The sequence below is a fragment of the Amorphotheca resinae genome (genome assembly GCF_003019875.1).
Source record: "Amorphotheca resinae ATCC 22711 unplaced genomic scaffold M430scaffold_14, whole genome shotgun sequence".
NCBI lineage: Eukaryota > Fungi > Ascomycota > Leotiomycetes > Helotiales > Amorphothecaceae > Amorphotheca > Amorphotheca resinae.
In genome coordinates this window covers 427,245-444,462 of record NW_020194484.1, presented here as the reverse complement: position 1 = coordinate 444,462, position 17,218 = coordinate 427,245, and the positions used below count along the sequence as shown (strand labels likewise).

Sequence of the window (17,218 nt, the reverse complement as noted above, 5' to 3'; positions counted from 1 at the left end):
CACTCTTGACTCCAACGCTATGCGAATATCAACCCAACCTAAAAATATTCACCCAACATTTCCTCTGTTTCCAGTAGCGGCAGAGCTTTCTTCATATAAGACTCCTTACTTAGACACGCATCTATTCTAGTACCGCATTCTCATACTATCTATGACCTTTCGATATCACAGGCTGCTATCCATTGGCTGGTCTGTAGGTGCTCTTCTAGGGTTTTGTTTTACATGTCTTCCTCAGATATCTTCAACAATATATCAATTATTAAGAGAACTACATGTGATTTTGCAATGAGAAATTCCTATCGATTCATTGACGGTTCGTCTGGAGAAATGCCCATAGTGCATAGGTTTAACGAAAAGTTCGGGGAGCTTGGTGCGTGGAATATATGTGTGATAGTTGGAATAGGAAGACAGGTGGCGGCTGGTGACGTGTGGTGTTGCTTGGGTACTATGCAAGTGTAGACAAGTACGTTCTCTTTGTTTGTTTCTGCTTGGTTGTTTCATTGATTGGTGCTTCTACAAGATTTCTGTTGGTTTGTATCTGGACAGGAACGGGAGTTTAGGTTTTGAACAACTAAAAGAGGCACTTTTTGAATGTCCGGAGCAGATTTTCTATCCCATTCCAATCTTTCACGGACTATGAGTTATTGAGCCATTGAATTTAAGCCTTCTTTTATTTCAATGAGGCCTTTTCCTTTTTGCTGTTAAAATTGAAGGGATATATATTAACGTATGGCGTTTTTCAGTGAGTTTGATTTCATCTCACCAGACTCCAGAGTTTTCTCCAGCTTTTCACCCGGCCTGCCAGTACCCTCGACGCTCCATCTCCCTAATGTTCCATCGAAGTGTCCGAGCGCTGTCATCTCGCTGGGATGAGCAACATGCCAGAGCGGTGTGTGCTATATCCTCGCTGCCCTCATTTTCTCCTTCGTCTTCCTCGCCTTCCCTATCGCCGGGATCATATTCTTCTGCTTGTAAATTCCTGGTCTCGACGTAAATGATGGATTCGATCCGAAATGATTGATGATGATCTTTGCCTGAAAGACCTGCTTCGCTGCAGGGGTCAGAATTCAGAACAAGATGAGCCAGTAACATCCAAATCATCATCAGAACTAGCGGGGTAATACCCCGAGGGTTCTGGCAACGCTGAAGGTTCTAGTTGAGTAAACTCAGTAGAAATGATTTCGACGTTGACTGGAAATTTATTCGTGACATGAGATGATGACTGAAATGCATTAGGAAATGCCAGGCTAGGCGGGATACTTTCCAATGACTTGTTGCCTTCCGACTCTCTGATTGAATCCGGAAACACATTTGACATGACATGGAAAGGCTTTCCGGATGCCGGGCCTGATGCAGGAAACCCTGAGAGTTTGGTTTGGTTGTATTCGTCTAATATCGGTCGACGAGTTTCAACCTTCATAACAAAATGATCGGCAGGTTGAATTCCACCAAGGCCACTAGCATTGAAAGCCTGAAGTGGCATGTCAGGGCTAATTTTGTCTTCAGACCACTTCAATGAGAATTCCATGGTCATGGGATCTTCACTGAGTAGGTCTGGTGTTTTGGCACCTGATCCTCCAGCATCTGGGAAACCGGTCCCGCGTGAACAGTCTCTGGACGGTCTGAAAGGGAACGAAGAGCCCGACGAAGTCCGCGACAGAGGGAGTGTCTGATCTTTTGCATCATATCCCACAGCGTCCTGGGCATGATCACTATACCCATCCCTGCCAACGCCATGGACGCGAGGTGGAGCATCAATGCTTCCTCGATCACCAGACAAATCGGTGTAGAACCGGGCTCCTCTATAGAAAATAATAGGGCCATCATTACCCTGCCCTACTCTACGAGGCTCTGAACGTGATCCTCCATCGTCTCCGATACCACGCTCAAAGGGGGGTTCGCTCTCATCAAACAAAGTCCAATCTCCAGATGAAGAGCCTGGATGGTGGAACAATGGTTTGTAATGATGGAAAACGTTCGTGACTTCCAACAGAGATGTTAGATTAGGAATGTCAATGTGGGCAGATGTACATCTTCCAACATCTATTCTGCGCCTCTTCCTATATAACTCATCCGTGCTGTCACTGTCATCCTGTGGGGAGTGATTTCGCACACTGCTGGAATGACTACCAGTGCTGAGTCGGGTTCCCTCGTGTCCTCCCTTCCATCGGATTTTCTTGCCATCTGGGGATAACTCAAACTTGTCACTGATATCAGTGATTGCTGATCTGACATAATTAGGCGTGACGTTGATAAAGTGCAACTGAGCCATATTGATAAGAAGGTTGAGATAAATCCATCCACTGGAATTAGTGGTGCCGCCAGGAGCATCTTCTCGGGTATTTGAGAGACCCAAATGGCGGATATATCGCAAGTTATCAGAAGGAATCTGAGGACGATCCGGATCAAGATCCAAAAGTCTGGTCGGCCTCTGCTCTGGAAAAGAACCATCAGGATTCTTATCCACAGCAAGATCGAATGGCATTCCGGGTAACTGTGTCTCGTTGCTCGAATATTCTGCTTCTCTCCTACATCGTGGAACATCTTCTTTTATCTCATAAGGTAAGATGTGTGCTTCACGACGGCCCTCGAAAGTGAGCCCGCCCTTTGAGGTTTGATCCGCATATGCCGCAGATTTAGATAATTCTTGTTGCTGTATCGATCGATTGTGCTCATCGGCTGAGCCAACCTTATTGCCGATGAAAAGCTGTTCAAGACGTCGAACCACTGCCTCTTTCTTTTGTAACTCTGACATGACTGTGGGACACTTTGGGAACAGGCCATCCAGAATTTTGCGGGAAGATGGTTGCACTTTCTGCTCCTTCAAATCCATAGGTTGAGAGACAACCCTCTGATCAGGTTTCATATGATTGACTGCCGACGTAGGCGTTGGGCCAGAATTTGACATGAATACATACGCCGAATCAATAGGTCGTAAATTCGATGTAGAGGAAGTTGCGGGTTGAGAAGTATCTCCAAAGACGTGTTGCTGTACGTCCTGCGACGGGGATGGAACCTTCCCCTCCGGAGGTTTAGATGAGCAATCTATACTTGCAGTAAAGACCCGTAGCGTTTCTTCTAACTCCCGCTTTTTTCCGCATGGCAACCCATGAATCTTGACCTCGAATAGCATATCCTCCTCTAGGTAGGGGCTATAAGAAGCCTCATATTTTCGGAGCCTCTCCTTCAATTTCTGATTTTCTATAGTCAGATCGTCGATCACACTTCTGGACACATCTGAGATATCGTAAGTAGTAGCTGGATTTATGCCATCAGATACAATATGGTCCTTAGGGCGACCTGATTGCAGATTTTTGGTTGATTTATAAGTCCCCAAGCTGCTTTGTAGGCGAAGAAAATGTAGAGGTACGTCTTAGGAAAAAGTAGTTAGCCATTGAAGTTCTCACCAAGTACCTATCTACCCTATCAAATGATAGTGACTTACAATTCACCGAAGTTCGATCCAGCCTCGCTCGAGGGAGCTTATTTGAACAAGTAAACCAATCTTCAAAGCCTGAAGGTTCTCCAGAATTATTGCTCTTCTCCGAATCTAGCTGGGCCAGAGTCGCCCTGGGAGTATGGCGCTCCAAGTTTGATATTTTCGGATTTCCGACCGCTTGCATATACTCACCCGTCGATGCTGCTGCTGGATGTTCGTGATACCCCCGAGAAATATGGATGAAGGAGTTTTGAGGATTACTGTTCATTGTCGGCGTTATCATATAGAGATACGTAAGAACAGTCGGCGTCTAATAACGCAGTCCTGGAAAGTTCTCTGCGGTACGTTCTGCCTAGTTGCGTAGCTTTGAGTAATTATGTGTCTGCAGAGCTTGTCGAATAACCAACCGAAGCTTCTGCACTACCACATCGTCTCCGGAATCAGGTAATGCGGTTTCATAAGAGCTCAAGGAAGAACGACCACAAATCAAGACAAATATAGGGAACAAGTTGAAATGCTTGACATCTAATCCTCGATCGCAATCTCGTGTGGATGGTAAAAGATAGGAGAGCATGCCACTTCACATGCTATTCTGTGCTAATAGGTATGAGGACGGCACAGAAATGAAGAAAATGAGGAGGAAAAGGAAGATGCAGGAATGCAGAAAAAGAGGAAGAAAAGCAGAGCGAAGAGGAAAGGGACAAAGGGGATACTTATGAAATTGTGGAAAGTGGAAACACCAGGATCATACACGCCTTCTCCACACCGATTTTGGAAACTTATCTGTTCCCGCAGGTGTAAGACCTTCAGGGAGAACTCGAGCTGAAGGAGATGACCATTGGCGATCGAGGAACAGCTGCGCAATCTAGGATCCAAACGGGATAAGATAGCCATCTCTGGACCGAAAGAGCCTGGGCGGGTTATTGGGGCGTGAGTGCAGCATGGCTTTTGGGAGGAATCCTCGCTCTGGAGACCCTTTCACTCTTGTCGTGGGGAGAATAGCGGCCGGGTGAGGTTGGAAAAGGCTGATCGAAAGGGGAAGATCTCGATTCCCATCCCCCAATTCTCGCTTAAGCGGGCGCTGACGATCGGGCCAATCGGGCTCTCCCGGAAAATAAACCACGATCGTCGATCGTACAGTACAGTACGTATGTGCATGCCTGAGGCAGCATATCCGGGATCGATTGATGCCTCTCCCCAGACAGCTACTCGAGACTCTTTTGTTCTACGTGGTAGAGTCACTACTTGGTGATACAAGACACATCCGGTGAGTTCGTTGAAAACACGGTAGGAAGAGTCCTGGATTTTGAAGCTGTCTGTCCGCAGGAAGAGGCAGTCTGAACTTCAGGATGTCTATTGTTCAACGCTGTAGAACGCGGGGTATCAGACAGTCAAGTAACTTCAGGCGAAATAGAACTGTATCATTTTATTTTGCTTGGCTTTCCTCACAAACTACATCATATTCCCGCTCATTTAATTGTACAGAATCAATCCAATCCAATCATTTGAGAAACAGACCAAGCAACCTGATAAGGGTATGGACAACAAGGATGACCAGGGACTGTCATGGGATGTAGAGAGGAATCCGAAGCACGAATAGTTTGGTGGCTACCTATATTTACTTACCTATACGCTGCATATATCTTTGATTTTTGTTGCAGATCGTACCTAGATATCGAGAGTCTCCCAAGTCTCTCTTAAGCTGTTCTTGAGACACTCTCAAGTCAAGCGGTTGGCGAGGCGCTCCGGCCGACGTACGATGTGCAACGAAATTTACGGAGTGATTGGTTGCCTGAGGCGCTCAAGAGGCATTTAGTAAGAAAGCTTAGTGGGTTTTGTTGCACATCGCAGAAGCTCATTCGAGAAACCCCCCAGAAGCCCTCGAGAAGCACTCGAGAAACCCGGACGTCTCGTAGAACAAAAACTTACTTTTTGGGTAATACCTTCAAGTCTTTTGTTGCACATCGCAAAAGCCTCAAAAGTTCCTGACGTAAGCATTCTCAGTTACCTTAGGCTTGGATTTTGCTGTATAAACAGCCCGAGGACCCCCCGATAACCCTGAGAGAGCATCTCAATTAACCCTTTCTCAAGTTTTGTTGCACATCGTAAATACCACGCCATAAAGACCCCCCGAGAACGCCCCGAGGACGTCTCGAGCAACTTGAAAGCCTACTTGGTTCTGTCGCGTATCGTAAGAGTAGGAAGAGCACTTCGAGAATGTCTCAAACGACCTGACGCCCCGTAGGAACTAGATTCTCAAGCGTTGTTGCACGTCGCAAACACAAGGCGTAGCTCCTCGGCGGTTGAAGGCTTTAGCTGCAACCTTTTCTAGCCTATTGCTAACTTTAGATCTTATGAATTCTGCCTCTCAAAAATTCCCGTGGATAACAAGGAGCATTGCTATACTTCTTTTCCTGCATATAACAGACATGATACAGTTTTTAGTGAAACGCAGCTTCTTGAAAGCTTTCAAGGGGTTTCTCTTTTCTTCTTGTCTTTGAACTATGCTAAAAACCGGACCGCAAGACGGCCTCGCTCCGCGCCGTTTTGCAACCTGAGGCAGCAATACTCCTCGTCTACTGTACAAAGTGCGGAGGCACATGGCTCGTCCGTCAGAGCCGTACCCACGTCCGAAGTCCCTCCGCGTTTCGGGTTCCCCCAGAGAGGGGGAAGGGTAAGTGATTTTCCGCCTTGTCTCTGTTGACCGGCAGTAGCTCTTTTGACAGCTACTTGGTGTTTCTTGGTGTTCCTATTCCCATAAGCCTCCAACTTTTCCGGTGAGAGAACCTCAAGAACTGTTGATTTGATCGACGACCCTTCAGGTCGTCCGTGTATATTTACAAATGCCTTCAGCAGCACTCTGTTTCCGCGCGGCGCGAGCCTACACGAGGAATACCTCAAAGGTGCGTGTACGACTCTATTGCTTGCTACCAGTTCTAAACAACCTTCTATAGCAATCGATTTTAATAGCGCGCACTTTTGCTTCCACAGCTCGTCGCCATGAGATCAACAAAATCCTCCCCTCGGCCGCGGAGGCCATTAAAGACATGAAGCCGAATTCCACACTGCTCTGCGGAGGGTTTGGTCTATGCGGTGTTCCAGATACGCTCATCGATGAAGTCTTAAAACATAAGCATCTCACTGGCTTAACAGCGGTGTCAAACAATGCGGGCACAGACGAATCAGGCTTGGGCAAACTACTGAAGACGAAGCAGATCAAGAAGATGATTGCAAGTTATATTGGAGAGAACAAGACATTTGAGACAATGTACTTGACAGGAGAGGTAGAGTTGGAATTGACTCCACAAGGAACATTGGCAGAACGTTGCGCAGCCGGAGGAAAGGGAATACCCGCGTTCTATACGCCAGCGGCATTTGGCACAGTCGTACAGACCGGCGAGCTCCCATTACGGAACAACGCGGATGGATCACCAAAGGAATATTCATACCCCAAGGACGTAAAAGTCTTTGATGGCAAGCCATATCTTTTGGAAGAATCCATCAAGGGCGATGTTGCGTTTGTGAAAGCCTGGAGAGCTGACCGACTCGGAAACTGCCAGTTCCGTCTCGCGGCTAACAACTTCAATGGTGCCATGGGCCGAAATGCTAAGCTGACCATTGTTGAGGCTGAAGAGATCGTCGAACCTGGTGAAATCCCCCCTGAGGCTGTGCATCTCCCTGGTATCTACGTTAAGCGAGTTATCCAGTCCACTGCTGAGAAGAACATCGAGAAATACACCTTCGCGAAGGACGAGAGTGATCCAGATGCGAAGGCGGCACTTGGAACTGGCGCTACCGCGGCGAAGAGAGAGCGTATTGTCAGACGAGCAGCCAAAGAGTTCAAGAACGGCATGTACGCCAACTTGGGTATTGGAATGCCTATGCTGGCTCCCTCATTCGTTGGCCCAGAAATCGAGGTCCAATTGCAATCCGAGAACGGTATTCTTGGACTTGGACCCTACCCAGTCAAGGGACAAGAAGATGCCGATCTCATCAATGCTGGAAAGGAGACAGTCACTCTGAAGCCCGGAGCCGCTGTCTTCGGCAGTGAGGAGAGTTTCGGCATGATTAGAAGTGGCCGTGTTAACCTGACGATCCTTGGAGCTATGCAAGTGAGCGCTAATGGGGACCTTGCCAACTGGATGTTGCCAGGAAAGGTAAAGGGCTTCGGAGGTGCTATGGATCTTGTCAGCAACCCCTCAAAGACCAAGGTTGTGGTCACTATGGAGCACACAGACAAGAAGGGCAATGCCAAGATTGTCAAGCAGTGTGCCTTCCCATTGACGGGTAAGGCTTGTGTATCAATGATTATTACCGAATTGGTGGGTTACCTTGAGCGTATCTATTCTTCAATTGCTAACAGGTTTCAGGGTGTGTTCGAGGTGGACTTCGCCAATGGACTGACATTAACTGAGATTGCTGATGGTGTGACCGTCGATGAGATCAAGAGCAAAACCGAGGCACCATTCAAGGTTGCTGATGACCTGAAGCCTATGCTGTAGATATCCTGATATTATTTTTGTGATCAAAGCATTTAGGAGTTATGTAGTATACTGCGAGGAGGATATCAAAATCTGACATTGAAATTCCACATATTTTGAGCTCCTGGGGGGTTATACTCTTTCCCTCGCCTGACCTTAAACTTCTGGACCATTCAAGCCTCCCCTCACTTCCAATCCACACAGAAACGTAGAAGAGCCTATGATTGCCTATGTTAACATCACTCTTCAAAGACTACTTGCACCCGCCTAAACAGTATCAAATCAAGCCTGCTCACCGCCTCTTGTCAAGATCACACACCTAACTTTAACACCCTTCTCCGCATCTTCCTTCTCACTTGAATTCCCCCTTCCATCCGCTTTCCTCAGCAACCTCAATCTCCCCGTCTCCTCGACCAACCTCCTGCCCGCGCGCGCCGCCAACCACATCAAATCACGCCTCCACTCCGGGGTATCCAAAAAGCCCAACTCGCCGCCGAAATTTCTGCCAAACTCCACAACGACATTGACCTCCCTCAGCTCTCTCATCTTCGCCAACGTGCTCAGCAAGCCATTCTCGCACAACTCGTTCCAGACCCGGAGGTCGAGGCTTAGAGACTGCAGGAAGTGCCGCGACGGCGAGACCGCTAGGTTGTAGAGCAGATCTGCAAGGTGCGAGGATAGGATCGGTGCTAGGTTCGAGATGTATAGCGTATCGTTGGGGAAGGAGATCGGGATTGGGATAGGGGTCGGCCCGAGCTGGAGGTAGCTATAGTGGGATTGCGCTACGACGCGCGAGGAGTGGCAGATGGAGAGGGCGAGCGGTGGCGCGGTGTTGGAAATGTAGGTGCCGTGGTTAGCAGAGTAGGAAATTTTCAAGATTCGGGCTGGTGGCAGCGTCCAGAACCATATCTTGAGGCGCAGTTCGGCGGGAAGGAGAGGGAAGAGAGGGAAGGTTTGTGGTGGTGGGGTTGCGGGGAGAGGGGACTGCGTGGAGGAGACATTGGTTGACATCGGAGTCGACTTCTCCGGGGTAAAGGGGAAATATATGAATGAAAAGCGGATGCTTCTATGCTACTGATTGATTATTGGGTCATGAGAATCGAGATGGGGTGAAGACGTGTAGATATCTCGTTGAATGTGTGGAACAGCTTGACGATGGCCTGACTGTTGCGAGTAGCTTCCTTATCTCCACGTGATCTGGTCGAAGATTCAAGGATCCAAAAGGTTCTGGAGTGATTTCTGAACCCGACGTTCTGATCCTGTGCATAGTTACCCTGCCAGGACATCCGTGTAAAGCTTCTCCCAAGCTGAATTGATATTCAAACTTGAGTTTCTGAAAATGAGACAGTCGATCAAGACGTCAAAATAGCTAGCAAACTGAAATCATCTCGAAATCTTTATGTCATTAGATAGCCGTAAGTGCCTTGCCAAGCACCATGAAATAGGCTGATAATTGTACAATGGGGTTACAAAAGAGCGGAAATAGTATGAAGACAGTATGAGAAGGCAACACGACGCTCCTATCAACTACGCCTCAACGAAGCGCTTGACGTTCGAAAGCCAAGTCAAATACTCCCGCTGCTCCTTCATGTCGATGTAATCTGGCACAAAGATAGCCAAAGCGGTGTTGATCCCTCTCTCCTCCAGATATCTCTCCAAAAGCACCTGCAAGTCTTCATCCAAGTTGCTGAATGGTGGTCCAGCATACAGATCCTGTCTCTCGTGGATCTTCTCGGCCGTCTTGGCGTGTGCGTGTGCGGCATCGGCGAAGTAGTAAACGTTGTCGATGACAATCATGCCATCTTGGGCAACAGTCTCAATTGCGAGTGCGCCCTTGCCTGGCTTCTCGACGACGACGTTCACACGAGCTGGGAAAGATGGCTCTTCCTCCTCTTCAGCATCTTCACGATCCGCCCTGGACACTGAATCTTCAGGAGCGACCTTGAAGTTCTTCTCGTTCCCTTGATTGATGTTATCCATATCGTCTTCGTCGCTCAGGGCGCGGTCTTGGTAATCGGCTTCGGGGTCGACGGCATTGAGGTCGGCAATGGAGAAGGTGACTCGGATTCTGCAAGATTTATTTATTAGGCATCAGAAGAGGCATATATAGACAAGGGAACTTACGTCTCATCGCCGAATTTTCTGGTAAGAACGACGTCCTCTCTGCCAGGCACATCCTGGATCTCGAAAGGTCCGTTCTCAAGATAATCCTTGATACTAGTTGGAACACCCCCTTCCTCCTTCATTTCATTCTCCACTTCGAGTTCCGACTCGAGCTTTGCGATCAATTCCTCGTCCCCTTCACCGGCCTTTGCTCCTCTCATTGATGATGTTGAGAAAGCTGCGGCATATTGTGTCCTCGCTGGTCTCCATGCTGATTGTAATAAGGAGACCTGTCTTGCAGCTGGTCGTCTGATTGCTGAGCTTGTGAGTTTGGAGACAGCTCTAGGTGCTGAACGGGCAAAGGATCTGATGGAAAGCATGATGAAGGACCTAGAGAGGAATGCTGAGTAGAAGAATGTGTTGGATGTAATACGTTTTGTGATGATGGTATGATTTTTAGCTAGAGCTTTGGCGATGGAACTTTCTTATGTTTCCGCAAGGCTCAAAAAAAAACTTAGCGTGACACGGGGAGGCTGTCATAAATTCACAACTTTCCTTTCAACTTGTGCACTTGTGCACAAGTATTATTGGAGCAGAATACAGAGATCTACATGAGTAAGGTAGGCACACTCTGATGTACAGGACGTACTACTCCTAATGATGACGGAAGAAAGGCTTTTGGAATGAAAGAAGTGGTTTCGCCTCTAGCCACATTTAGCTGCCGCCTCTCCAAAAATCAGTATTCCGTCTATGAAGCTCTTTTGGTATCTCTGAACGCCTTATGATATCCTCTAAACGCCAGCAATAGACCTGCCCGTCATGATTTTCCTTTAGGGGGAAATCTGGAGGCTTGTATCTGTCCACCACTCGAGATCCGGACCCATTTTAACGTCGACAAATATGACCATGCACCATCCCATCTGTCCAAGAATACTACATTGGTTGCGTCTGTGAGGTCGGGCAGATCTGGAAAATATTAGCCGCCTTGTCCAGAACAGGGAAGTAATTGACTGACAGAATCCATTCTCATATTCCTTCTCGTCTGCTGCTATTTTGATCCTCAAAAGGTCCTCCCTTGTGCTTGCAGGCCTTCCTGGACGACGCTCCTTCTTCAGAGCATTGAATTCCTCGTCATGCTTGTGGACAAATCTGCTGGTAATGAGAACAAGGACAGCTTCTGCGATCATCGTAGTTCTTACGTCTTTATAAGTGTGTGAATAGCATCCAGATCCAGGGGAAGTCCACCATTCTTTCGGGCAGCCTCTTGAAAGTACGCTGCTCGCTCAACTACCGGAAATCAACTTTCTGCCATCGGGATTAGAATCGGATGAACATACTCAAAGGCTGATCAATCTTTCTTCGTGCTGCTGCGACTCGAACCAGTTTGTCGTCTCTCATCTGCGCTCTGCGCAGGCGCTGCGAGTCTCGTGAATTCTCATGCAGAGCTGTAATATCGCTTTTCTTCTTGGAGATCTGCTTGCGCGTCTTTTCCAGGCTTTTCGGCATGATGTAGTTAAACCCTGAATCGTAGACTGTCAACAGTCAATTACTGTAATCGAATTCTGAATTCTTTGCCCCTCAGTTTTTTGAATTCTCTTCCCCAGATCTTATCGATGGACCTCTCGCTTGGACTTGGACGCTTGAGGTTAGCACGGCACTAGACACTAGGTAGACGGTTGCCCCGGCGCACGACGCGCTTTTGGCAACAGGCGCGTCCCGCCTTGTATCCTCCGTACCTGTCTCGACCCATCAGTCAATCCGGATTCCAGCGACGACGAAACCCACAACGACAGCTTCTATGGCCTCTCTATCATCTTAACCCTGTGTCGAACTGGTCTCCTCCACCCCATCCATTTCCGGAGGACTGTCGTGGCGCGCGGGCTCCATAGTAGTGCAAATATATGTTCTTTCGTTGAGGTTTGCTAGTGCGCTGAGCGCTGCTTGCTCTTCACGATGGGGATTAACGGTATATCACCCCTTTCCAAACCTCCTACTTCAATGCTGACCCCACAGGCCTATTGCCATTACTGAAATCCATTCATAAGCCATGCAGTCTCAAAAAGTTCGAGGGCAAGACCATTGGGGTCGATGCGTACGGCTGGCTTCACCGGGGGACTGTGGCCTGTTCCATTGAGCTGGCAATGGGCAGACCTACTAGGAAGTATGTGTAGCGTTGTCTAACGTAACTTCTGGATGCTAACCTCTGAAAGATTTGTCGATTTTGCAATGCATCGAGTTCGAATGCTGCAGCATTTCGGCGTAATCCCGTTCTTGATCTTTGACGGAGACTACCTTCCCAGCAAGGCCGCGACTGAAGCGGACCGGGCGAAGCGTCGAGAGGAGAGCAGAAAACATGGACTGGAGCTTCTCAAGGCAGGAAAGACTTCACAAGCATATCTGGAGCTCCAGAAGGCTGTAGATGTGACCCCGGAGATGGCTCGCCAACTCATCGACGAATTGAAGAAGGCTGGGGTACAATATATTGTTGCCCCTTACGAAGCCGATGCCCAGATGGTGTACTTGGAGAGAAAGGGTATTATACATGGAATTCTTTCCGAGGACTCCGATCTCCTGGTCTTCGGGGCGAAGTGTCTTTTGACCAAATTAGACCAGTATGGAAACTGCATTGAGATCAACAAAGCGGACTTTTGCGCGTGCAGGGAGGTCAGCTTAACAGGATGGACAGAAACAGAGTTCCGACGCATGGCAATCTTAAGTGGTTGTGACTACCTTGCGAGTATCAACAACATGGGCCTCAAAACGGCGTATCGGATGATAAGAAAGCACAAGACTATCGAGAAAGTCCTTCGCATGTTATCCTTCGACGGAAAATTTCGTGTCCCAAAAGGATATCTCGAGGACTTTTACCGAGCCGAGCTCACTTTCCTTCACCAACGTGTCTTCTGCCCAAAGAAACTTTGTTTAGTTTTCCATACAGAACCCGACACTCCTATTGATGAGGAGAGTATGCCATTTATTGGCGCTTATGTTGAACCGGAGATCGCTCAAGGCGTTGCCAGAGGGGACCTGAACCCTATGACCAAATTGCCAATTGTCGTGGACCAGACCGATAAGATGGCTTCACCGAACACACCATGGGCCGCTTCTAAAGCACGATCCCAACGATCAAACTCTTCTAATGATTTGAAGAAAGGCAAGCCAATCGATACGTTCTTCAAGCCAAAGCGCGTGCCTCTTGCTGAACTCGATATAAACTGTTTCACGCCTTCTCCCGCTCAGCAAGAAGCTCTGCGCCGCAATTCCGGGCCTTGGCTGGCTACTCCGACTCCTCGACCATATCTCAACCGAGATATCACAGAAACTGGACAATTACCTCAATCTGTCCCTGCACCAGCCCGAAGTTCTGGGCGAGACCACATTCGGGTGCCAAGTATCTCGGAACCCCGCCCTCCCAAGCGAGCTCGGCTTTGCGAAGAGGCCAATATTGATTCACCCAGTTCAAGTCTCACTGCTGAACTCGGTCGAAGTCGATTCTTCAAACCGGCTGCTGCTGAGCCAAGTCCTACTTCGGGCAAAATTCTTGGCAGGCTTTCGAACAAGAAGAAGAAGGACGTTGAGATCTTCTCGGATAATTCGATCGAGGAGGCGCTGCTGAGCTTGCCGGATTTTGACGGCTTCACCAACAAAGGGTCAAAGGCTGGTAGTAAAATCTCCATTTTCAAGGAGGATGTCAAGGTTGGCGTCGGCTTGAACGAAGATGCCCCCTCAATCCCCGTCCCCACGGCTACCGATGAGCTTTCGAACTCTCGGGGTAGCACTTTCAAATCCACACCTCTGCCTACCATCCGCTCCCCACAGCCAACTCCCACGCCGGTTGAAGTCGCCCCCCTACCAATCGCTGCCAATAAACTCAGAGAGAGGTTCTCCTTTACCCCTACCAGTACACCTACCCCGAAGCCGAATGTTAATGTTAATACTCAAGGCTACTTGCCTTCACCAATGTCGTCAGCTATATCAAGAAAATCCAAAATTCCACTTGCCGTGAAATCCAACACTCCAGCCCCCAAAGGATTGGCGGTCTCTTCCAAGACCGGACTGACCCCACTGCAACGTCTCGGGGCCACTGCAACCAACCGATCGAAACTGCCCATGACCCCTCCTTTGACACCGACTCTTGCTTCCAAGACCGGTCCTGCTCGTCGTTCATTGCTTTCAAAGGGAGATGTACCATTTCCGGAAGTCAGGAGAGAGACAAAGAAAGACAACGCTGTTGAACCCGCTTCAATACCCTTGCCCATGGCGGATGAGACGGAAAACTTGATGCTTTCAACCCAGAACGGCAGCGAGGATATGATCATCCCTGACAGTGAGAGCGAGGGAGAAGAAGACTTAGCCCCTGATGCCGGAGAGGCGGTGCCTTGCATCGACTTTGGAAGGTTCGCGTACGCTGCTGCACAGAGATAAAGCAGCACTAATGATTATAATAACGGGATGGAGAATGGAGTTGAAAGGAAATGGGAATGGGAATGCTGTTGCTTTAGTCTCCTTTTATCTGTATGGATCAGGAGGCGTTTTAAATTGGTGTTTGGAGTAAGGAAGAAGGACGGAAGAGATTGACGATACCACTAATTAATTCCCGTATTGAAGTCGGTAGTTCTTAGTGTTCCGTTCCCACTCCTATTGTCCCTCGAGACAATAGGAATGCGGATAAAGGCAGCGCGGCGTCGACGCATGTCATATTCAAAAACCCCTATTGAATACAAATATTCATAAACTACTTAGGTTTTCACCCATATGAGGGATTTCACATGCACGTACAACGCGCCCGCTCTTCAGTAAACGTTCATATAAATTTATATATCTCGTCCGTCCCTATGTTTAGACGAGCCACGGTCTAATCCCAGCAGTACCCAGCAAATCATATCTTTAACAACAAAAAAAGGAAAAAGAAAAAACCATTCTAGGCCCACCATCATCCTAACAAAGGTCGTTGCTCGAAGGGTCTGGTCATCAAATCGCTATCATCGGATACGCCAAGTCATTAAGGGAAGATGCGCCTGTTCCGTGTGTCCATGCGAGAAGTGCCAGTGGTGACCGCTAATGAGAAAGGAAACATGGGGAGAGATAGCACCGGCAGAGAGGTAGCTGCCAGGTGATGCGACGACATGTGAGGGCGCTAAGGACTATGAAAACACCAAACATCGATGATGCAGGAAGATATATGTTATCGACAATAGCCCATATTTCTAAACCCAGTAACTTCAGCTAGAAGTTCGATGTGAAGGACGGCGGCCAATGATGGGTTCGTTGTTGTTGATGTTGAATTCCCATTCTCCTGTGCATTAAGACGGATCAGTCACATGTCTCAAAACAAGTACAGAGTGCTACGTGGTGAGGGTGTGAGGTAAGGAACATATCGTGTAAAGATCAGGGGAAGATCAAAAACTGATAGACCAGGACCACACACCATTTGCCAGATTGTCTGCTGTATCGGCCAGCAAGATGAGTCGACGCTTCGTGCAGTATGATGTCTTATCCATGATTTCTACCTTCAGCTTAGGGTCTGCTAGTTCTTGGACCGGCTTCTCGAACATTTCGGAGAGGGCTTCGACCGCCATTTCCAGGTCCTTTTGGTTATCTTCGAACATGGCTGTGAGGTTGTTGCGGGCGAGATAAAAGGCGAATGCGTACGTCCACTTCAAAGTTTGACGGCAGATCTGAAGAGCTTGCGAGGCCGAGTTCAGGTACTGCACTTCAATCCACGACATTCCGGATGCGGTCTGCAGCTGGATCATCTTCTTTTCGGTCTTCTGATAGATATCCTTATCGAGCTTAGCAGATTGCTCGTGGTTTGCATAACGGTTATAGTAATGGAGGTATCTCTCAAGGGAGACTCGAGATTTCGCCTGAGCATCGCGAGCTTCCGACCCGCTCTTCTCTTCGAACCTATTGCAATTGTACCAGCTCGTTCCGTGCTCTGACCACAAGCCCATGCACATCCAGCAGAACTCGTGCTTGCATTTCCTGCAAGTCATGTGGTTGCAGCCTCCATTCTTTTCGATGGTCGAGTTACATTTCGGGCACTCTTTTGTGTTAGCTGAAATCCAGTTGGCCGTTTCCGAATCGTCTGCACACTTCTTGAGCCACTTCTTGACCAGATCGCAGGGAGCTGGTTGGTGATCCGCTAGGATACAGCCAAAGCAGAAGCGATGCTTGCAGTCGCAGGTAACTGTCGGCACAACCTTATCGAGATCCTTCTTCTTGATCCCGCACTCTATGGCGTTCTGACAGTCTGGAGCGGGGCACCACTTCAAATATTCCTTATCTTCGACAAAGGTTCTCATGAGGAGTTCATGGTATCTTTGTTGAAGGTCAGATTCAACCAGGAGGTCTAATGATTTCGCGTCCATAATTCTTTTGCATCCATCTTGTGGACATTGGATGCGAGCAGCTTCTCCCTCTTCCTTTATCTTCTGGTTCAAGTATTGTCGATAGCAGTTGACACAATATCGATGTCCGCACTTCATGGCAAATGATTGTAAGCCGGGCTCATCTTCGCAGCAGATGTCGCACATGAAACCAGGTATGACCTCGAGCTTTGGTGGGCCTGCCACGTTTGGTCCCAACCCAGCGTCTTCGAGTACCTTCTTGGGACGATCCATATAATCTTCTATCAGCCGCTCCTTGTTCCAGCGGAAGTGTCGTAACAGGATCGCGGCATCCTCCTTCCGGATGTCAAGAATCATGTTGACTTCGTTGATCAGGTCATCTTGTTGGGCCTGGATGTCTTCGGGGTGGTAAACTTTGAAGTTGACGTCGAAGGATTTCTTTTTCTGCACGACATCTTTCTGCGAGAAGCCTAAGTCGGGTTCGGGTTCGTCGAAGCCGAAATCTGTTGATTCGGAGGCACTGTCAGTTACGAGTAAAGGATGTGGAAACAAGAACGAGACGCGGGATTAGCCATACCGTCTACAGAACCATCATCATTGTCGCTCTCATCTTGCAGAACATCATCCTCATCGCTGGACATGCCAGACATGAAGTCATCGTCGGAGTCCATACCTGGACTTGCGGAGGTGAGTGGCGTTGGCGGAGCGGCTGCTGCTGCTGCTGAGGCGATCCTCTTGCTGGATCTCTGGGGGTTCTTGACAGAGGAATCTACCGCCTCAGCCGCCTTCCTCTTCCTTGGTTGGGAAGAAATGGTGTCGAGTGTTGAGGGAGCGGAAGGGGGGGG

The 17,218-nt window shown here is 48.5% G+C and overlaps 7 protein-coding genes across 7 annotated transcripts; 2 read left to right on the top strand and 5 right to left on the bottom strand.

Annotated features, from left to right (window-relative positions):
* Positions 1-593: 593 nt before the first annotated feature.
* On the bottom strand, positions 594-4,085 carry M430DRAFT_70185 (hypothetical protein). Its single transcript, XM_024869481.1, has 2 exons — positions 3,446-4,085; positions 594-3,372 (listed from the first exon to the last, which is right to left on the bottom strand). Exons 1-2 carry the CDS (start codon positions 3,720-3,722, stop codon positions 1,061-1,063), a joined length of 2,589 nt encoding a protein of 862 aa, XP_024716694.1. The 5' UTR covers positions 3,723-4,085; the 3' UTR covers positions 594-1,060.
* A 2,197-nt stretch (positions 4,086-6,282) lies between these two features.
* Positions 6,283-7,941, top strand: M430DRAFT_31637 (hypothetical protein; the record flags this gene model as incomplete). Its single annotated transcript, XM_024866050.1, has 3 exons — positions 6,283-6,342; positions 6,394-7,761; positions 7,810-7,941. 3 exons carry the CDS (start codon positions 6,283-6,285, stop codon positions 7,939-7,941), a joined length of 1,560 nt encoding a protein of 519 aa, XP_024716693.1.
* A 140-nt stretch (positions 7,942-8,081) lies between these two features.
* Positions 8,082-9,076, bottom strand: M430DRAFT_37648 (hypothetical protein). Its single transcript, XM_024867159.1, has one exon. It carries the CDS (start codon positions 8,929-8,931, stop codon positions 8,203-8,205), a length of 729 nt encoding a protein of 242 aa, XP_024716692.1. The 5' UTR covers positions 8,932-9,076; the 3' UTR covers positions 8,082-8,202.
* Positions 9,077-9,447: 371 nt separating this feature from the next.
* On the bottom strand, positions 9,448-10,403 carry M430DRAFT_31636 (hypothetical protein; the record flags this gene model as incomplete). The annotated part of the gene is made up of 2 exons (XM_024866049.1): positions 9,448-9,988; positions 10,045-10,403. The coding sequence occupies 2 exons, from the start codon at positions 10,401-10,403 to the stop codon at positions 9,448-9,450; spliced, it is 900 nt and encodes a 299-aa protein (XP_024716691.1).
* Positions 10,404-10,612: 209 nt separating this feature from the next.
* On the bottom strand, positions 10,613-11,616 carry M430DRAFT_129424 (hypothetical protein). The gene is made up of 4 exons (XM_024862099.1): positions 11,361-11,616; positions 11,223-11,310; positions 11,039-11,172; positions 10,613-10,989 (listed from the first exon to the last, which is right to left on the bottom strand). The coding sequence occupies exons 1-4, from the start codon at positions 11,527-11,529 to the stop codon at positions 10,841-10,843; spliced, it is 540 nt and encodes a 179-aa protein (XP_024716690.1). The 5' UTR covers positions 11,530-11,616; the 3' UTR covers positions 10,613-10,840.
* A 123-nt stretch (positions 11,617-11,739) lies between these two features.
* M430DRAFT_45859 (hypothetical protein) lies at positions 11,740-14,676 on the top strand. The gene is made up of 3 exons (XM_024867799.1): positions 11,740-11,989; positions 12,037-12,184; positions 12,234-14,676. Exons 1-3 carry the CDS (start codon positions 11,977-11,979, stop codon positions 14,446-14,448), a joined length of 2,376 nt encoding a protein of 791 aa, XP_024716689.1. The 5' UTR covers positions 11,740-11,976; the 3' UTR covers positions 14,449-14,676.
* A 746-nt stretch (positions 14,677-15,422) lies between these two features.
* On the bottom strand, positions 15,423-17,044 carry M430DRAFT_110625 (hypothetical protein; the record flags this gene model as incomplete). Its single annotated transcript, XM_024861374.1, has 2 exons — positions 15,423-16,876; positions 16,951-17,044. 2 exons carry the CDS (start codon positions 17,042-17,044, stop codon positions 15,423-15,425), a joined length of 1,548 nt encoding a protein of 515 aa, XP_024716688.1.
* Between the last annotated feature and the right edge of the window lie 174 nt (positions 17,045-17,218).